Source organism: Paralichthys olivaceus, chromosome 23 (genome assembly GCF_024713975.1).
Source record: "Paralichthys olivaceus isolate ysfri-2021 chromosome 23, ASM2471397v2, whole genome shotgun sequence".
Lineage (NCBI taxonomy): Eukaryota > Metazoa > Chordata > Actinopteri > Pleuronectiformes > Paralichthyidae > Paralichthys > Paralichthys olivaceus.
The window spans coordinates 541,365-559,057 of NC_091115.1; the positions used below are offsets into that span (position 1 = coordinate 541,365).

The window sequence follows — 17,693 nt, forward strand, 5'->3', positions numbered from 1 at the left end:
CAAACAGGTAGAAATGAATAAATCAGGGATTATGATTGATGAATGAATGAACGGATGTTAGAGTGACTCTCTCTCTCTCTCATCCCTTCTCGGCCGCTGATCAACAGTTTTATCGTTTCTCTTCCGCTCTGGGAGCCGTCGGCTTTGATTCTGCTTCCAGCTCCGAGGGCCTCGACTCGATTGGGCCTGAGCCCAGCAGCTGCTCCAGACATCAGAGGAGCCCCGCTGAGAGGGGCCCCCCACACTGAGCTGAGGGCCCCTCCGCCTCTCATCAGCACACTGTAATTCTCTGTACGCAGCAGGAGGAGCCGCCTCTGATGGGGAAGCTGCTCGACAAGTTCTCAACACAGAAGCTTCGACTCCACTCATTTAGTCATGAATTCATTATCCAAGAAATAAACTAAAAATAGTGACAGACGCCAGCTTCAGTCAGTCTGACTGTGTGGTTTCTTCGGCCGAAAGTGAAGATTGTCTATAAATTATATTATAATAATTATATTATATTTTTTCTTCAGCATGTTTTCCATCATGGACTCTTTTCTCTGAATTTTAAAGGATAAAATCCTCCGTTGCTCCCTGGGACCTTCACAGATATTAAAATGGTCAAACATGGTTTCACTCAGATTTGAAATAATCTCCCATCATGCACTGTGATGTGTTGGTGCTGCCTCTTCCTTCTAGATTAAACAGGTTCTCTCTCTTTTCCGCTGCCAAGTCTTTCCATTTTCTCCTCGCCAGCTGGTCAAGGGTCTCCTGCTGCCGCCAGGGCCCACAGCGCACTTCCTACTTTCTCCAGCACCTGTTCCTGTTTGGCAAAGCCGAGCGGGATCCCGAAAGCTTGGAGACGAGCCATCTGCTGCCCAACTCTGCACCATTTTACCCCCAGTCTCCCCCGAGCCTCAGCTCACATCCATTAGTTTCCCTCTCAAACACACGAGGCTGTGAAAGACGAAGGGACTGGAACACTCTGTAGATCCCAGTCATCGTTCAGCTGAGGTTCAAATCAAAGCTGGACTCGTGCAGAGCCGCTGATCTCCGGCTGCAGGTTCACTGACTGACGACCTTCACATCCCAGTGATTCTGACCTTCAGCAACAATGGTTCACTTCCAAAGGAACGTTTGAATCATGAATAACGACTCACCACGTTCTGTTTCACACGTTTCCAGTTGGAATGGATCTCGTCTCCTCTGGTGACGTTTAACAACACCAGGGTCAGTTTCATTCATCGCTGTGTTGTAGGGTTATTTTGGTGTAATAAATAATGAAACACATATTATTGAGTTAGGAAACATTAGACTTAGTGTTGAACACAGTGACTGATGACAGAGACTGATTTAGTTTAAATATATAAATATATTAAACCTTGGTCAAAATGTACGAGATGTGAAAACGTGTCAAATAAAATCTGAACAATGTCTCCATCTTTAAGGTCTGTTATGGACTACATTTCCCGTGGTGCACCACCGCTGCCTCTGCTGCGCATGCGCAAAAGAGCGGGACGCGCGAACCCATGCGGATGTTCCGCTGCGTAAAATGGCGGCGTGAGAGTTTCGACCCAAACCCTGAGCGTCACTCGTTCGTTTCTCTTCTCACCTGAGTTGTTACCGGAGCAGCTGAACCGGAGCCTCTGACCGGAGCAGGTTCGAGTCTCTGCGCCTCCAGGAAACTAAAGTCCGCTCCAGGTACGTGACCAGCCGGCTAACGGCGAGCTAACGTTAGCATCCGGGCGGCGTTTGAGCTGCGGGCCCGGTTAGCATCGACACCCGCCGCTAGCTCACCGGCTAACGGCCACAACATGGACGTTAAACCCCCGGTTAACTCGTTCAGTGACCGTCCACACTCGGTAGAGACGAAGGGAACCGACCCACCGAGTTCTGTGGTGATGAGCACACCGTGACCGGTTATCTCGACAAAGACTGTTAGCATGACAGGAGCTAACCGAGGCTAATTGATATCCACGCCTCCGGTTTAAATCTCACATCAGCTCTTTAACGAGACGTTTGAAGAACCGGAGGATTCGAACTGGTCCGGAGGGTTAAAGAAATTAAACCAGTTTCAAGAAACCACCTGAAAACTGCGTCTGGTCCTGAGAGACCGAGGACAGAGACCGTGAGGGGCCATTTATATAGACGAGGCCCACACCTCCACCAGGTGTCCCCATCAGAGAGCAGCACACACATGACGATCACATGTGTCCCCATCAGAGAGCAGCACATACATGACGATCACATGTGTCCCCATCAGAGAGCAGCACATACATGACGATCACATGTCCCCATCAGAGAGCAGCACACACATGGCGATCACATGTGACCCCATCAGAGAGCAGCACATACATGACGATCACATGTCCCCATCAGAGAGCAGCACACACATGGCGATCACATGTGACCCCATCAGAGAGCAGCACATACATGACGATCACATGTGTCCCCATCAGAGAGCAGCACATACATGACGATCACATGTCCCCATCAGAGAGCAGCACACACATGGCGATCACATGTGACCCCATCAGAGAGCAGCACATACATGACGATCACATGTGTCCCCATCAGAGAGCAGCACATACATGACGATCACATGTGTCCCCATCAGAGAGCAGCACATACATGACGATCACATGTGTCCCCATCAGAGAGCAGCACATACATGACGATCACAGGTGTCCCCATCAGAGAGCAGCACATACATGACGATCACATGTGTTCTAAGTTCCACATCAGCTGTAACGTTGTCATGGTTCCTCTTCTGTTGTGGATTTCTACATTGAAGTCGTCACGTTGACATCACGCCTCTTCTTCTTCTTCTGTTACAGAGCAGGTGGGATGGCGAAGAGGATCGCAGACAAAGAGTTAACGGACAGGAACTGGGATCAGGAGGAGGAGGGAGAGGAGGTGAGTCTCACACCAGCGGACCTCACTCACGCAGTGTGGGACAAACTGTCCACGGTGTAAAAATGGATGTTTTGAACATGGTTAGAGTAAAGATTTAGGTCTGTGTGGTTTAGACTCTTCATCCCTTCTGTCAGGAGAGGTTGTGGGAAACAGGAAGTACTGTAAGATGTAAACTTGACTCAGTGACGTCTCTCATCAGGCCGGGACGTTTTCAGTTGCAAGTGAAGATGTGTTGAAGAACCGAGTGGTTAAAAAGGCCAAACGCCGCAACGTTGGAGCAGAGGTAAAACTCAAACCTCAATATAAACTGAGACACTTGAAACAACTTGTGAATGAGAACTGAATCCACCACTGTGAAAGTGATGAGCATGTTTCCTCTGTTTCAGGGAGACAACAGCGGAGCTTTCAAAGGTTTCAAAGGTTTTTCTTTGACCAAGCCGGCGGCGGCGAGCGCAGCCTCGCCTCCGACCATGTTCTCTGGGTTTGGGAACGGAGGAGGATTTCAAGGCCTCGGCAGCCTGACCAACGGAAACAGCATCAGTCCGTCATTCGGAGGTTTCTCATCTCCGGCCACGTCCACTGTGACTCCAGGTGAGAAGACACGGTCTGTCCGTGTTTGTCTGATACGACAGACGTTGCTCTGCTGGTTGAGTTGATAAATCATGATGTGATGTAAAACACGTGACTCTGACAGTTACAGAGGTTTGATGGTGACGGATTTAAAACTATTTAAAATAATGAAAACAGCAGTTTGGTCTCAGGTCCGACTGACGTCAGCTGATCGACGTCTTCTTCAAACTGCTTTTATCAAATTAACACAACATCTTAGTTTTGTTCGTTTTCTGTGAAAACTTGTGACTAAAATTCAAAAGCATATTTTATTTAAAGAAAATTAAAATATGTAATTAACTGAATGTTCGTATATTTATTAAAAGATGTGACCTCACTGATCTCAGTGACATTTAAAGAAAAGCAGAGATTTAAAACCAGATTTGTTGGTTTCAGATGATGAAACTTTTCCCATCATGCTTTGTTGCTCCGCCTCGTGTTGAAGGTCAGTGTAATCGTCAGTGTTGATCTGAGGACGTCGTTCAGTCGTCGTGTAATGAAGTGAAAGTGCTTCATTGTCGAGGGTCTTGTTTTGGTGTTTGTGTGTAATGGAGCTGAATCAGCGTCGCTCTGTGTGTTCGCTCGCTCATGTCGTGGTGTAGCTGCAGGGCAGGGGGAGGGGGGGCTGCTGCATTAGAGGGGGGAGGGGTCTCTCTTCCTCTCTGCTTCATCCTCTGTAACGTTTCTTCTTCCATCATCTCAGGTCTGACGTTCAACAGCCCCTCCTCCGCCAAACCCATTGCTGAAATCACGGCCAAGCAGACCAATGGCTCCTCCCCAAGTCCGGCTCAAAGCTTCGGCAGCATCGGCGGCGGCAGCAGTGTCGGCAACAAGGAGTACAGCCGGCAGCTCACCGCGCTCAACTGCTCTGTGCGCGACTGGATCACCAAACACGTGAACGACAACCCTCTGTGCGACCTCAACCCCATCTTCAGGGATTATGAGCGGCACCTGGCCAGCATCGAGCGGCAGTACGGCGCCGGATCAGCCGCTGCGGCTGACGGAGGCTCGGAGGAGAAGAAGCCGGCAGGGACGCCCACCTCATCCACCCCTCCTCCTCCCTCATCTTCCTCCCCCAGCAGCTCGGCGGCTCCGGCTCCAGCCGCCACTTTGTTCTCCTTTGCCAAAAAATCCACAGACGACTCGACCCAAGACAAAAGCTCCCCCGCCGCTCCGATCCCCGCCGGCATCACGTTTAACTTCGGGCAGAAGGTGGACAGCTCCGTCCTCGGATCCTTAGGGTCCAAATCGATGACCCCCAGCTTCTCCTTCAGCGCCTCCTCCAGTCAGACCTCGGTGTTCGGAGCTCCAGGATCTGCTGCTCCTCGGTCCTTCAGCGGGACGAAGGCTGAGGACGCTCAGCCTGTAGGTAGGACACCAGATTTATATTTGTCCTGAGTGTGCGGAGGAGACTTGTGTTTTATGATTTACTCTTGAGACAAGTGGCAGAAAGAACCTGAACATTTCATCTTTAGAGATTTAACATTCACTGAATTTAAAAGATGTTAAATATTTGGTTTCCACATGATCCGGTTTGAGGATTAACTAAATTAAATATCTGTTGATTTCAAAAACAAGTTTCTTCATAACTTCAGTTTGTGAAACAGGAAATCGTGATGAGCTGTTAATTTCTACTTTTACTAATTTCTTTGTAGAGAAACGCTTCATTAAGAAAATGATTCAAACAGAAGATCTGTTTCGTCTCTAAAGTGTTTAAACTCATTAAATATGAGAAATGAACAGATATTATTTTTCTGTCACAGAAGAGGAGAATATTAATAATAGTTTAACTATTGATTGTGTCAGAAACAAAATAAATCAAATCTCACTTTGTTCAAGTTAAAGTGACTTTTAGGGATTTATGTCGTGGATTCAAAGTGAAACGTTTTGGTTTTTAATTTCAGTCGAGAACGGAGAGGAAGAGTCGGAGGAGCCGCCGAAACCTGACGTCAAAGAGGTGAAAGAGGAAGATGCGTTCTTCTCCAAGAAGTACGTCCGACTTTTACTAACGTTCTGATGTTAGTTCACATCTTCGTAAGACAGTTGAATGTTTTCAGCAGTGGGACGCTCTTTTCTACTTCATCTCTATTAAAGCAAAATAAAACAGGGACTAATATCTGGATCGATGTGATCAGACCAACTATTCACTGACCACAAAGTGAAAATATCTGGTGGTTGATATTAAAAACCTCTCCGGACATTTCAAGATGCTTGTTTTACGATTATTAAACCGAACTTGATTAAATAAAGATTCGAATCAGACTCTGGAGTTAAATCAGTTTTAAAACTCGATCCTGATGCAGAAGTCTTTGTGTTTGTCTTCAGGTGTAAAATGTTCTACAAGAAGGACTCGGAGTTCAAGGAGAAGGGAGTCGGAACTCTGCACCTCAAACAGATCGAGGACGGGAAAACTCAGATGGTCATTCGGGCCGACACCAACCTGGGTAATAAAACAACTTGTTCAGTGGCCGGAGCTCGAAACGACGGCTTCACATCTGTTTCTCACAAACCACAGGATCAAGAGTGACTGTGAACAGTTGAACAAATCCAGATCATCAGAATTAACGACTGAGGATTCTGTTCATTTATATAATTAATATAATTATTATAGAGGAAATATAATATATATATTAAATACAAGAAAACCCAAATATCTTTCTCAACTTCGATCTGTTGAAGATTGAATTTATGATCATCTGTTTAATGTTTAAATCCCAAACATGAAGATGTGAAATAATAATAATAATAAAAGATTTAGATTTTAAATTTAAATACACAGTAAAATCTGAACAAACGGCTCCACCTGCTGGTGAATCAGAGGAACTGCTGCCTCCTGATGAGGAGCTCGGTTGTTAAATCGTCGACTTCACTTCGCTAAAGTTTTTCCCGCAGGAAACAAAACTCTGATGAATCCACTTGTGATTGTTGAGAAACTTCTGTAAATTAAGTTTTTACTTTTACAAGTTTGAAATATTCACTGGAAGTTTTTCAGCCGAGGAGATTTTAGATAAAAGAAGAAAATCATTCATCATCTTCTTCTTCTTCCTCAGGAAACATCCTGCTCAACATCATGGTGTCGTCGTCCATGCCGTGCTCTCGAGTCGGTAAGAACAACGTGATGGTGGTTTGCATCCCGAACCCGACCATCGACGAAAAGAACCCGAGCTGCCCCATCCCGCTCCTCATCCGGGTCAAAACCGCCGAGGAAGCCGACGAGCTCCACAAGACGCTGGAAGAGAAGAAAGGCTGAACCCCCCCCCCCCCCCGAGCTTTTAGCAGCTTCACCTGGTCGTCCTCAGACTTCCTCGTCATACCGGTTTTCCCTTCACACCCAACACACGCATGTCAGTGTAAATAACTCATCCTGGTTAATCAGCTGTTTCATCACAATAAATTGGTCGTCATACTGTGAAATACTTTTGTTTTAAACGTCAGAGCAGGTCGTCGCTCCTCGAATCCGCCACATTCCTCCGCTCGGACGCTGCTGCTGTTAAAGAAACAGGACGATGAATCTGATCGGTTTCACTTTTACTGTTTTGATTTGGTCCAGAGCGACTGAACGTGTGAATCAAGGAGAATCATCGTCATTCATTCATCATCATCATCATCATCGTTAAGATCGTGCAGCACCTTCGATCGTCACCACTGAGGTTTTTGGGGAAAACTCCCAACAAAGGTCCAGTCGATTTGGTTTTACAAATTAAAAGCAGTAACAGTTCGTTTTTATCTTTTTGCTCTGGAAACTATTTATTGCGTCGGCGGATTCATCAAGTGGATCTGGTGTGAATGTTTCCTGCGTCTGCAGAGAAGTCTGACTGTAACTTTCTGTTTCTCTGTGATCACGGACTCGTTGTTTTCTAAGTGTCCTTCGTGTGGCCTTTGGTTTCGGCCTCGATGAGTCATGCTGTCATCGAACATTTGTAAAGAGGAATAAAAGGAAACGAACACTCACTCACTGCGTCTTCGTTCTTCACTTAAACCTCTCGTGGGAGCAAAGTTTCACGGCTCCGGAAACGTTTCAAACTGGAAACAGAACCAGGAAACGACTGAAGTTAACAGTGTAAAGTTTCAAATGGTTTTTAAGGGATTTGAACAAACAACAGTTTTTAAAAAGAATCAGAAAATAAAAGTGAGGTTTTTCTTTCTGTCCCTTTAGTTTTCAGTTTGTTCAGAAATCATTGTGAAAGTAGAGCGCGGGCAGAAAACAGATGAGCCAAAGAAAAACTGAAAATGTTAAGTTTGTCCTGAAGGTGGCGCCACACACCAAAGTTCACTTCCATGAGCAAACAGAACATTTAGAGAGGTGAACCTTTAACTGTCGTCATAGAAACCAGTGAGAGGTTCTTCTGATAATATGTATTTTAATAAATAAACATTAAAGTACAGAGAGTTTGTAAAAGAAGAGAATCTCAGAACGTGCACAACGACCGTGTCTGTGTACAAAAGCCATGACGCTGCGTTCAAGTGACGCAGGAACAAAGGGTTTTAACAAACAGCTTGAAAAAGGTTCTAAAAGCGTTTTACAGTGCAAACTGTCGTCGGTGAACGTCTTTGTATTGATCAGCGTGGATACATTCAGCTGGAGAAACAATAAGTACAATAAGAAATCAATAACACTGAAGAGACGTCTCAAACCGAAGATTTCACTTTAAATACGACACGAAGAAAAAACACTTTGATCGACGACGGCTTCGTCTCCGAGCGCAAATCTGAGCTGAACCGATGAAGTCGGGTCAACGACACTCGTGTTTCTCACGTTTGGTTTTAAAGTTCATCACAACTTTCAGTCAAAGGATTCGATTCAAGCAACCGAAGGTTCTTTTGAAATGTTTGGTCAGATTTCTGCAAATCATTTAGTTTTTGAGAATAAAAATGTTTTTTACTGAGAAAAATCTGAAAATCTGAATTTTAAAAGTTCCACTTTGTTATTTTCTTCCCACTGAAGAAGTCGAAGATGTTTACGTTTGTTCGTTTCTTCTCAGTGAATAAATCAGTTCATGAGTTTTATTAATAATTTGAAAATGTGAAAACATTTGTTTAATAAATTCAGGTTAAATCAAATTTAGTTTAAACTTCAAACAGAATCAATTAAAGTTCGATGAAGAAAGTTGATCAGTTGTTAATAAATGAAAGTTGAATTAATATTTAATTAGTTTCTGAACAAAAGAACCAACAAGAGTTAAAGTTGTGATGAACATGGAACAAAGTGAACTGAGCTGTGATTGGTTCTTTTATAAACGTGACGTGAAGTGACCTCATCACACGCAGCGTCGCCTCGGTGTGTGTGTGTGTTTGTGTGTGCGTGCGTGTGTGTGTGTGTGTGTGTGTGTGGAGGCGTCTCAGTGAGAAAAGCAGCAGAATATTTACACAGAAACAAACATTCTTCACTTCCTGATCAGAGTTCAGCCAATGCCTGCTCACGCTGAGGTCATGTGACCCTGTCGCTGGGGCCGGTTTCCATGGAGATGACCAGTCGACACAGCGGGAACTGAGAAGAAGAAGAAGAGGAGGAGGAGGCACTTCCTGAATGGCTGGTTTGTTTGTTTGTTTGTTTGTTTGTTTGTTGTCGTCCCTCCGGCTGAAGCAGGTGTGTGTGGTGTCTCTGTCTGGACACCGGAGGGCGCTGCTGTGTCTCTGGAGCCTGATGCAGGAGGCACTTTAGAGTCTCAACCGGCCGCCGCTACGTCATCAGGATCGGCTTCTGCCGCACCTCCAAGATGTCTGACACACACACACACACACACACACACACACACACACACAGAATAATCTTTTAACAAACCACATTTCCCATCAGCCCCTGAAGGTTCAGACTAAATGTCACTTCCTGCCTGTACGACATCCTCAAAATTAAAACTACAAAAATAAAACTTTCAATCAACTTTAAATTTTTCCGTTTGTCCGAGTGTTTGTTCATAATTGACACATTTCTATATAATATCTTTGAAACATGTTTGATCGTTGCAGTGAAATGGATTTAAAACATTAACGTGTTAGTTTTACAGATTGAATTTGATCCGATAGAAAAACAACGTGTCTTCCTCTCACCCGTGGTGATGCGGTGCAGCGGCAGCGTGACGTACGTCAGGTGTGAGTACAACAGGAAGTAATCCTCGGTCCGGTTCAGTTTGAGCCAGGAGCCGACGAGCGAGCGACCGGTGCCCGAGAGCGAGCGAGAGCGAAGGTTCGTGGTCGTGTGAAGATCTGAGGAAACAGAGTCGAGACATTTGATCCATTTGATTTAATCACTGAATTAATCTCATGTGTTTTAGTTTCCATGATTTCGGACCTTCGTCTTCCTCCTCCCTGAAGAATTCCTCGCTGTCGTTGGCCGAGTGAGATTTCTTCATCTCGGCGATTCGGTTCCTCGGAACCTTTCGTCTCAGAGACGGCGAGAAGAAGGAGGGGCGGTTCCTCTCCGGGGTGGGGGGGGTGCTGAAGGACGTCACCTGGTGGACAGACACGGAAACACACGGCGAAAGAGATCAAAGTGTTTCATCAGTAACTGTACACAGGTGTAGAGGTACTTTTACTTCAGTCTGTAACTGGAGCTGTCACACACGTGTCACACACGTGTCCATCTCACACACGAGAAGTGTTTTCAGCGGCCCGCTGACTTGTAACCTTGGTAACAAATTCCCCATCAGTCTGAGAATCTGCGTCTGTGACTCACATCTGGAGTTCAAACTGAGAAACGATGAATAATCCAGCGCAGCTTCATTTATTATTGATCGTGACCTGATTTCATCTCGTCCTCTGAGTCGCGTTCGAGTCTCTGAGCCGCAGACGTTTCTCTTCTGCTTCGTCGAATCAGACGAGAGGAAGTGAAACTAAACTGGTCGGGACTTCTCCACCTCGATGAAAATATAACGTAGGGAAGTTTGGAGTTCCTGTTTTCAGACGGTTGTAGAACTTTTCACTGAAACTGCCTCAAATGTGATTTAAAACCAATTCAAACAATTTAATTTCTTACATAATGAAACAGAGAGACAGAATTCTGATGGGTTTTTTTGTCCTCACCCTCTCGTGCACTGGGGACACCTGATCCTCCTCGGTGCCGCAGGGGGAGGTGTCTCCTGTCGGGACTCTGCTGACCGCCATCTCCGCGTGACCTTTGCCCTGCGGACCCTTCATCCTCACAAACTCCATGTTGTTGTACTTGTAGAAGCCGAACGACATCCGCTGGGCCATCTTAGCAGCGACGCTCACCTACGGGGGGGGGGGGGGGGGGGACACACACGGAGAAATGTTTCCTGACACACGTGATCAGATTTAATGGCGACTAGCTTCCGTCTCATACACGATCTTGTCGATGCTCGCTGTGTTTATGATAACGAGCTGAAGCGCAGCCACAGGTTCAGACGACAGGAGCAGAACTTCCTCACCCGGTTGTCGTAGACCTTCTTCAGCGCCTCGTAGCGGATCGAGCCCTGGAAGATGACGCCCTGGAACGTGTTGCTCTTGTCGCTCGCCACCAGCTCCACACAGACCATCTCGCCCTCGCCCACCGTCATGTCGCTGAACACCTGCGTCAGAGAATCCATCAGAACCGTCACTGCCGCCATTTCACCGCATCAACCTTCAACGGGGAAATTTAAAAGTTCTCGGAGCTTCCTGTGTTTGTGGGGACGAACGGAACAGGAAGTTATCGAGCTGACGTCTTGATTGAGTCGAGCGGTAGAAGCAGGTTTCAGTGCAGGATGAAGTGAAACAGCTTGAGCTCGTTAAAGCTGCAGCATCGACGCCATCGACACACTCACGTCCAAAACGTTTTACACACGTTCACGTTTTAGAACCAATTTAACTTCGGTAACTTTTATATTTTCATTCTCAGGAGGAAAACGTGCGTCACACAGAACAAACAGCGCAGGTGACACCAAATCCTCTCCGTCGCCCCCTGGTGGCTGGCTGCAGTACAGGACACAAAACAAAAAGCCGTTACCTCCTCAAAGTTGTCGATCATGAAGAAGATGTTCGGGTAGCTCATCTTTGACTCCTCCCCTTTACTGTCCATAGCGTGTTTGCTGGGAGATGCAAACACTTCCTGTGGGAGGAGGAAGTAAGAGAATAAAGACGGAAGCCGCTGTGAGACGTGATGAGTCTCAGCCGTGGTCGTGTCTCACCTGACATTTCTTCCTGTGGATGTGAATATCTCCTGCGTCTGAGCGCGTGCAGACGGCGCAGGTCACCACGTAGTCCAGCTGGAGGACACAGATCAGACAGACGTTTAGGGAACATCTGGAAACTGTAGCGTCCACATGTGTTGAGAACATCTGTTTGAGGATCAGACGTGGGGGGGGCGGGTTGATGTTTCACCTTCTGCAGGATGAGGTTCAGGTAGACGCTCTCCTCCCAGTCAATGTCGGGGTCACCGAGGCCGGGCAGCTTCTTGGAGTCCCTCCTGTAGACCTCCACCTCCACCTGGACGTCACAACCAGAGACAGAAGACGACAACATGACACACAACTGACGCTCCTGTACCTCACGTGATTGGCTGAGCTGCGGGCGAGCGGGGACGATACCGATGAACGACTGAATCATGCGTGAATGGAAACCGACGGGTCGGCGAACAGGAAGCAGGACTGTGGAGGTCACCTGTCGGAACAGGTGAGCGTCAGCAACATGGAGGAGGCGGCAGGTCAGACTCAGGTCAGACTGTAACAGAAGCTCCTCCATTAACTCAGTGGCGCCCCCTACGTCCCAAAACCGTCTTATCTTGTAAAAACAAATATGTTTCAGTTCGTCGGAAGTTAAACTTCATCTCCAACATCAGATCTTAAATGTTTGTTCATATAGTGTGTGCGCGTGTGTGTGTGTGTGTGTGTGTGTGTGTGCGTGTGTGTGTGCGTGCATGTGCGTGTCCTCGGTCGGAGACTAAAATCACTTTAACTTCGTCTTTTTCTCCGTCCTCTCCTCGACTCTGTTCAGAGGTTAAACGTCTGCGGGGAGAAGACAGGAAGTCGCCACACGTCGAGATTCATATCACTCACAAGCCGTGTAAGAGCACAGGGCTGGTTGCCACGGTAACACTGTTAAAATATGAATGTGCACGATGGGAAATATCCTTCATCTGATCTGTACCTGAACAATAAGAGATGAAGATAATGAAGATGATGATGATGAGGGGGGGGGGGGTGTTTAACCAACCTGGACACAGAACAATGTGTAACCATGGCGACCAGGGACAGATGTAGGACAAAAGGCAGACGAGAGCTGTTCAGAAGATGTGATTAGAAAGAGACGAGGGAGAGGAGGAGGAGGAGGAGGAGGAGGAGGAGGAGGAGGAGGAGGAAGAGGAGGAGGAGGAAGAGGAGGAGGAGGAGGAGGAGGAGGAGAAGGAAGAGGGGCGTAGCCACAAAAACTCTGGGGACACGTGACGTCCTCGGTTACATCATCTACAATTTCAATCTAATTTAAATCTGTCAAATAATTCTGAATGATTTGTTTCTTATATTTTAAATCGTACAAGTTGAACTTTAACTCGATGAATCTGTTTCTTCTGTTTGTCAGAATCTGTTTTCATTCTCATTAAGTCGTCTCGTCACCTTTTTGCCGTCGGCGTTGTCGGTGCTGACGTAGGAAAGTTTCCTGCGGACGTAGAACAACATGTCGTCCTGACGAGGAGCCAACTTCTCCATGAAGTAGGTGGAGAACATCCAGGTCCAGAACACGATGCGGTCGTCCTTAAAACAGCCTGAAGATGAAACATGAACCGAGTGAATTCACTTCCACACAAACAGACTCGTAATGTTCAAAGTTAAAATCAACAGTTAATATATTTTCACTTCACCAGCAACAGAGGAAACTAAACAAAGATTTTTTTTCATATCTTCTATATTAAGTCTATTTTATTGTTCATAACAAGTTTATATTTTTTATATGTCAAACATTCATCACATGACCATCGATCAGTTTATTATTTATTATCAGTCAGAAATATATTTTACTTCATTGAGTTAAATCCACAGTAATCTGATATACAGTATATATATATATATATATATATATATGTACATACATACGTATACATATATATATACATATACGTATATATATATGTATGTACATATGTACATACATATATATATACGTATATGTATATATATATGTATGTACATATATATATACATATATGTATATATATGTATATATATATGTATGTACATATATATATACGTATATGTATATATATATATATATATATACAAGCACTAACCAGCAGAGTAAACACGTCGTCAATCATTTCACACAACATGTCTCTGTATCGGCCGGCAGCCAATCAGAGCTCAGTTAGAGGACATGACCTCTGACCTCTGACCAGAGTCAGTGAACCAAACCAGAACCTGCAGCCGTCACCAAACATCAGATCCAGAAGAACCAGAGAGAACGTGATGATCAGGAACAGAACCCTCAACAAGACGATGGTTCAACAGAACCAGGATCTTTAGAAGCTCCTCAAAGACCAAAATGACCTTCGACCTTTTTATTGAGCAGAAGACACAAATACAACTCCAGAACTTAAAAACATCTAGAAACGTGTTCATGAGAACTTCAACCATTTAAGAACCACCAGAGCACCTCTGGAACCTCTGGATCCTCTGGACCCTCTGGACCCTCTGGAGCCTCTGGAACCTCTGGAACCTCTGGAACCTCTGGAACCTCTGGGCTCTCTGGAACCTCTGGAACCTCTGGACCCTCTGGAACCTCTGGATCCTCTATAGGTTTCCAGTCAGCCTTGTTGTTTTATGTCGCTTGTTAAATGTCCAGAGTGAAGCGGGTCGGTTCTGCAGCAGCTTCAGAGACTTTGAGAAAAGTCCTGATCTATTTAAAGCTTCATTACTGTGAATGTTAAAAATACATCGACTGTGTGTCTGGAGAAAACAGCTCCTCTGGTCAGTGAGCAGCATGACGAGCCAGGGTCCGACTGTAGGATTCTTTATTACTCTTATATCTTTTCTATCATTGTTGATTCTTTATTTCTCGTATAAACTGTTGTTGACGCTGCAGAGAACGATGATCCTGAGAACCTCCACGAGATCCAACAGAACAAGGTAAAGATCTCTTTGACCTTTCTGGATGAACAACCTCGTCCTGACTGAAGCGCCTCATGTTGATGAATCATCTCGTCCTCTCAGTGTCTGAAGAAGACGAAGCAGTGACAGTTTGCAGACGCTCAGATTTAAGGATTAGAGACAGATCAGAATAATCCAGACTGAGTCACCGGTTCTCACATCCCAGTTTCTTCTTCCACTTTTTATTCTCTTACTTTGGACAAATGTTCACAAACAAACTGAGACAACCTGAAAGCAGAGACCTGATCTGAAGGTGAGACGGGTCCACAGGAACCGACCGGTTCAAATGAAGTCACTGGGAAACTTCGTGACGCGTGGGCAGTACAGCAGGAACCTTTGGGGGCGGGGCTTACAGAGCCGAAGATAACTGCTCGACTTCTTCAGTTTTTTATTTAAGTTGAAAAATCTCCACATCTGGAAAATCCTGTTTCTTGAAGTTTGATATTTCTGGAGTTTTAAATTGTCTTTGTTACTCGTCTCTTATTCGGCTCAATTAGAAACGTCTTTGTTTAAAGTTGTTGTGTTGCGTCATCGTTGTTTTAAAGTCTCCTGCATTACCGCCACCTGGTGGACGGGAGGGGAGCAGCGTGATGTAGCGCGTTCACACGTCAGAATAAACTCCAGGAACTTTTGGTCAAACATAAATCAGTCTGTGTACTTTCTGAATAAACTCCTCACAAATATCTACAGTTGTATTTTTAAGCTCCGGGACGTTCTAAATAAAGTTCTGATATAATTGAACTGATGGTACGAGGGAGGAGCAGCTGTCTCACCTCTGACGACCTGAGTGTAAACAGACGTTAACTTAAAAACTAATGTTCATTCCTCTAACGACAGAAGTAACAGAGAATAAATTCTGTGTTTGAACAAATCAACATGTGTTACTGACGAGTTGAGTTTATCTCCCCCTTCTGGCAATGAGAGGTATCACACCAACACTTATAACAATTCTTTACGACGTCATCGTTTCTCTGAACCAAAGATTCAAACTGTGTCTGAAGAGCACGAAGCAGAAAACTGATGACGTCACGACCTCGAGAACAAAGCTGCATTGATTCTTCATCAGGACGGAGAGAGCGCACACACACACACACACACACACACACACACACACACACACACACACACACACACACACACAGATCGGATCAATAATGAACTCTAACGATCAAAAGCACCTGAGCAGCTAAACTCTTCGTGTCCTCAGTTACGACCTCTCGACGTTGATCAGACAGGAAGTTTAAAATGACTAAAGATCACTGTGGAGCTGCAGCAACTGATGATGTCACCGATCACATGACGTAACCTCAGGGGTCATGTGGTGGGAGGTCACTCACACATTTCTTCATTTGCTTTGTTTTGTTCAGGACCCTCTACGAGCCCCTCTATGGACCCTCTCTCTCTCTTGACCTCTCTCTCTCTCTGGACCCTCTCTCTCTCTCTTGACCTCTCTCTCTCTCTGGACCCTCTCTCTCTCTCGACCTCTCTTTCTCTCTCTGGACCCTCGATTGGACCCTCTATTGGACCCTCTCTCTCTCTCTGGACCCTCTATTGGACCCTCTCTCTCTCTCTGGACCCTCTATTGGACCCTCTCTCTCTCTCTGGACTCTCTATTGGACCCTCTATTGGACCCTCTCTCTCTCTGGACTCTCTATTGGACCCTCTCTCTCTCTCTGGACTCTCTATTGGACCCTCTATTGGACCCTCTCTCTCTCTGGACCCTCTATTGGACCCTCTCTCTCTCTGGACCCTCTATTGGACCCTCTCTCTCTCTCTCTCTCTCTGGACCCTCTATTGGACCCTCTCTCTCTCTCTCTGGACCCTCTATTGGACCCTCTCTCTCTCTCTCTGGACCCTCTATTGGACCCTCTATTGGACCCTCTCTCTCTCTCTCTCTCTCTCTGGACCCTCTATTGGACCCTCTCTCTCTCTGGATCCTCTATTGGACCCTCTCTCTCTCTGGACCCTCTATTGGACCCTCTCTCTCTCTCTCTCTCTGGACCCTCTATTGGACCCTCTCTCTCTCTCTCTGGACCCTCTATTGGACCCTCTATTGGACCCTCTCTCTCTCTCTCTCTCTCTCTGGACCCTCTATTGGACCCTCTCTCTCTCTCTCTCTCTGGACCCTCTATTGGACCCTCTCTCTCTCTCTCTGGACCCTCTATTGGACCCTCTATTGGACCCTCTCTCTCTCTCTCTCTGGACCCTCTATTGGACCCTCTCTCTCTCTCTCTCTGGACCCTCTATTGGACCCTCTCTCTCTCTCTCTCTGGACCCTCTATCGGACCCTCTCTCTCTCAGCCCCTCCAGCTCGGTTCTCCTCACCCAGTCCGCTGATCTCCTGGCGGATGTTCAGTCGGTTCCTCTCGTCGGCGATGGACTTCAGCATCTGCTGCAGGGACCCGTCCCTCTCTCCGTCCCCCGGGTCCCTCTCGTCCTTGTCTCCGTCCCTCTCTCCGTCCACCTCCACGGGCCCGTCGGCCTTACACAAACCGGGGAAAGACGCCATCTCCGCACCGGGATCATGACAGTCCGGTGACTCCACCGACGGCCCCGGTTCGCGGCCCCGGTTCGCGGCCCCCGCCTGGTTCCTGCTCTGGTCCCGGGTCAGTTCGGGGCTCGGGGCCGGTGAGTCTCAGCTGAGGAGCCGCAGGACGGAGCGGACAGGTCGGGGAGGACAGGTCGGGGCAGCCCGGGCGGGCGGTGCTGACAGGGGGAGGAGGCGGTCCTCACACTTCCGGTATCAACACGAGGCTCTTAAAGAGACAGAGCCATGTGTTGTTTTACTTTGTTATATTTATTTCTTGTTTGAATCACATGACTTCTTTATGTTTAAAGATAAAACTTATTTGAACGTGTTTCTTCAAATCCACTAAAATAATCTCAACATTAATGTTTGACAGAATAAGAGTCTGTTTGTTTTAACTGTGTTGAATAAACTGTCCAATATTAAATTTAATATATAAATATGAGAATTTTCATGTTATTTCTTCAACTTGTAAAAATCAGGTTGTTTTAGTTTTCACTTTAACTCTGGATCAGATATTTTAATTTAAATAATGTTTCTCTTCTGTTTAACTTCACCCGGAGCTTCCGGTTCTCAGCGGGTCACAA

General features: G+C 46.2%; 2 protein-coding genes across 2 annotated transcripts; one reads left to right on the forward strand and one right to left on the reverse strand.

The window, feature by feature from the left end:
* The first annotated feature begins 1,474 nt into the window (after positions 1 to 1,474).
* Positions 1,475 to 7,458, forward strand: nup50 (nucleoporin 50). The gene is made up of 8 exons (XM_069519929.1): positions 1,475 to 1,683; positions 2,820 to 2,898; positions 3,098 to 3,181; positions 3,285 to 3,489; positions 4,211 to 4,876; positions 5,412 to 5,496; positions 5,833 to 5,951; positions 6,558 to 7,458. Exons 2-8 carry the CDS (start codon positions 2,830 to 2,832, stop codon positions 6,755 to 6,757), a joined length of 1,428 nt encoding a protein of 475 aa, XP_069376030.1. The 5' UTR covers positions 1,475 to 1,683; positions 2,820 to 2,829; the 3' UTR covers positions 6,758 to 7,458.
* A 393-nt stretch (positions 7,459 to 7,851) lies between these two features.
* On the reverse strand, positions 7,852 to 17,334 carry kiaa0930. Its single transcript, XM_069519930.1, has 10 exons — positions 16,905 to 17,334; positions 13,053 to 13,201; positions 11,824 to 11,928; positions 11,631 to 11,708; positions 11,450 to 11,551; positions 10,893 to 11,033; positions 10,528 to 10,716; positions 9,797 to 9,956; positions 9,556 to 9,711; positions 7,852 to 9,228 (listed from the first exon to the last, which is right to left on the reverse strand). Exons 1-10 carry the CDS (start codon positions 17,086 to 17,088, stop codon positions 9,188 to 9,190), a joined length of 1,305 nt encoding a protein of 434 aa, XP_069376031.1. The 5' UTR covers positions 17,089 to 17,334; the 3' UTR covers positions 7,852 to 9,187.
* Positions 17,335 to 17,693: the final 359 nt, after the last annotated feature.

Bases quoted from the DNA above. Each gene is read 5' to 3' on its own strand.
- nup50 (XM_069519929.1), top strand. From the start codon at position 2,830: ATGGCGAAGAGGATCGCAGACAAAGAGTTAACGGACAGGAACTGGGAT. The intron at 3,182-3,284 runs GTAAAACTCAAA...CCTCTGTTTCAG, and splicing joins GCCGCAACGTTGGAGCAGAG to GGAGACAACAGCGGAGCTTT. The intron at 5,497-5,832 runs GTACGTCCGACT...GTTTGTCTTCAG, and splicing joins GATGCGTTCTTCTCCAAGAA to GTGTAAAATGTTCTACAAGA.
- kiaa0930 (XM_069519930.1), bottom strand. From the start codon at position 17,088: ATGGCGTCTTTCCCCGGTTTGTGTAAGGCCGACGGGCCCGTGGAGGTG. The intron at 13,202-16,904 runs GTGAGGAGAACC...TTTCATCTTCAG, and splicing joins CCAGGAGATCAGCGGACTGG to GCTGTTTTAAGGACGACCGC. The intron at 11,709-11,823 runs GTGAAACATCAA...TGTGTCCTCCAG, and splicing joins TGAACCTCATCCTGCAGAAG to CTGGACTACGTGGTGACCTG.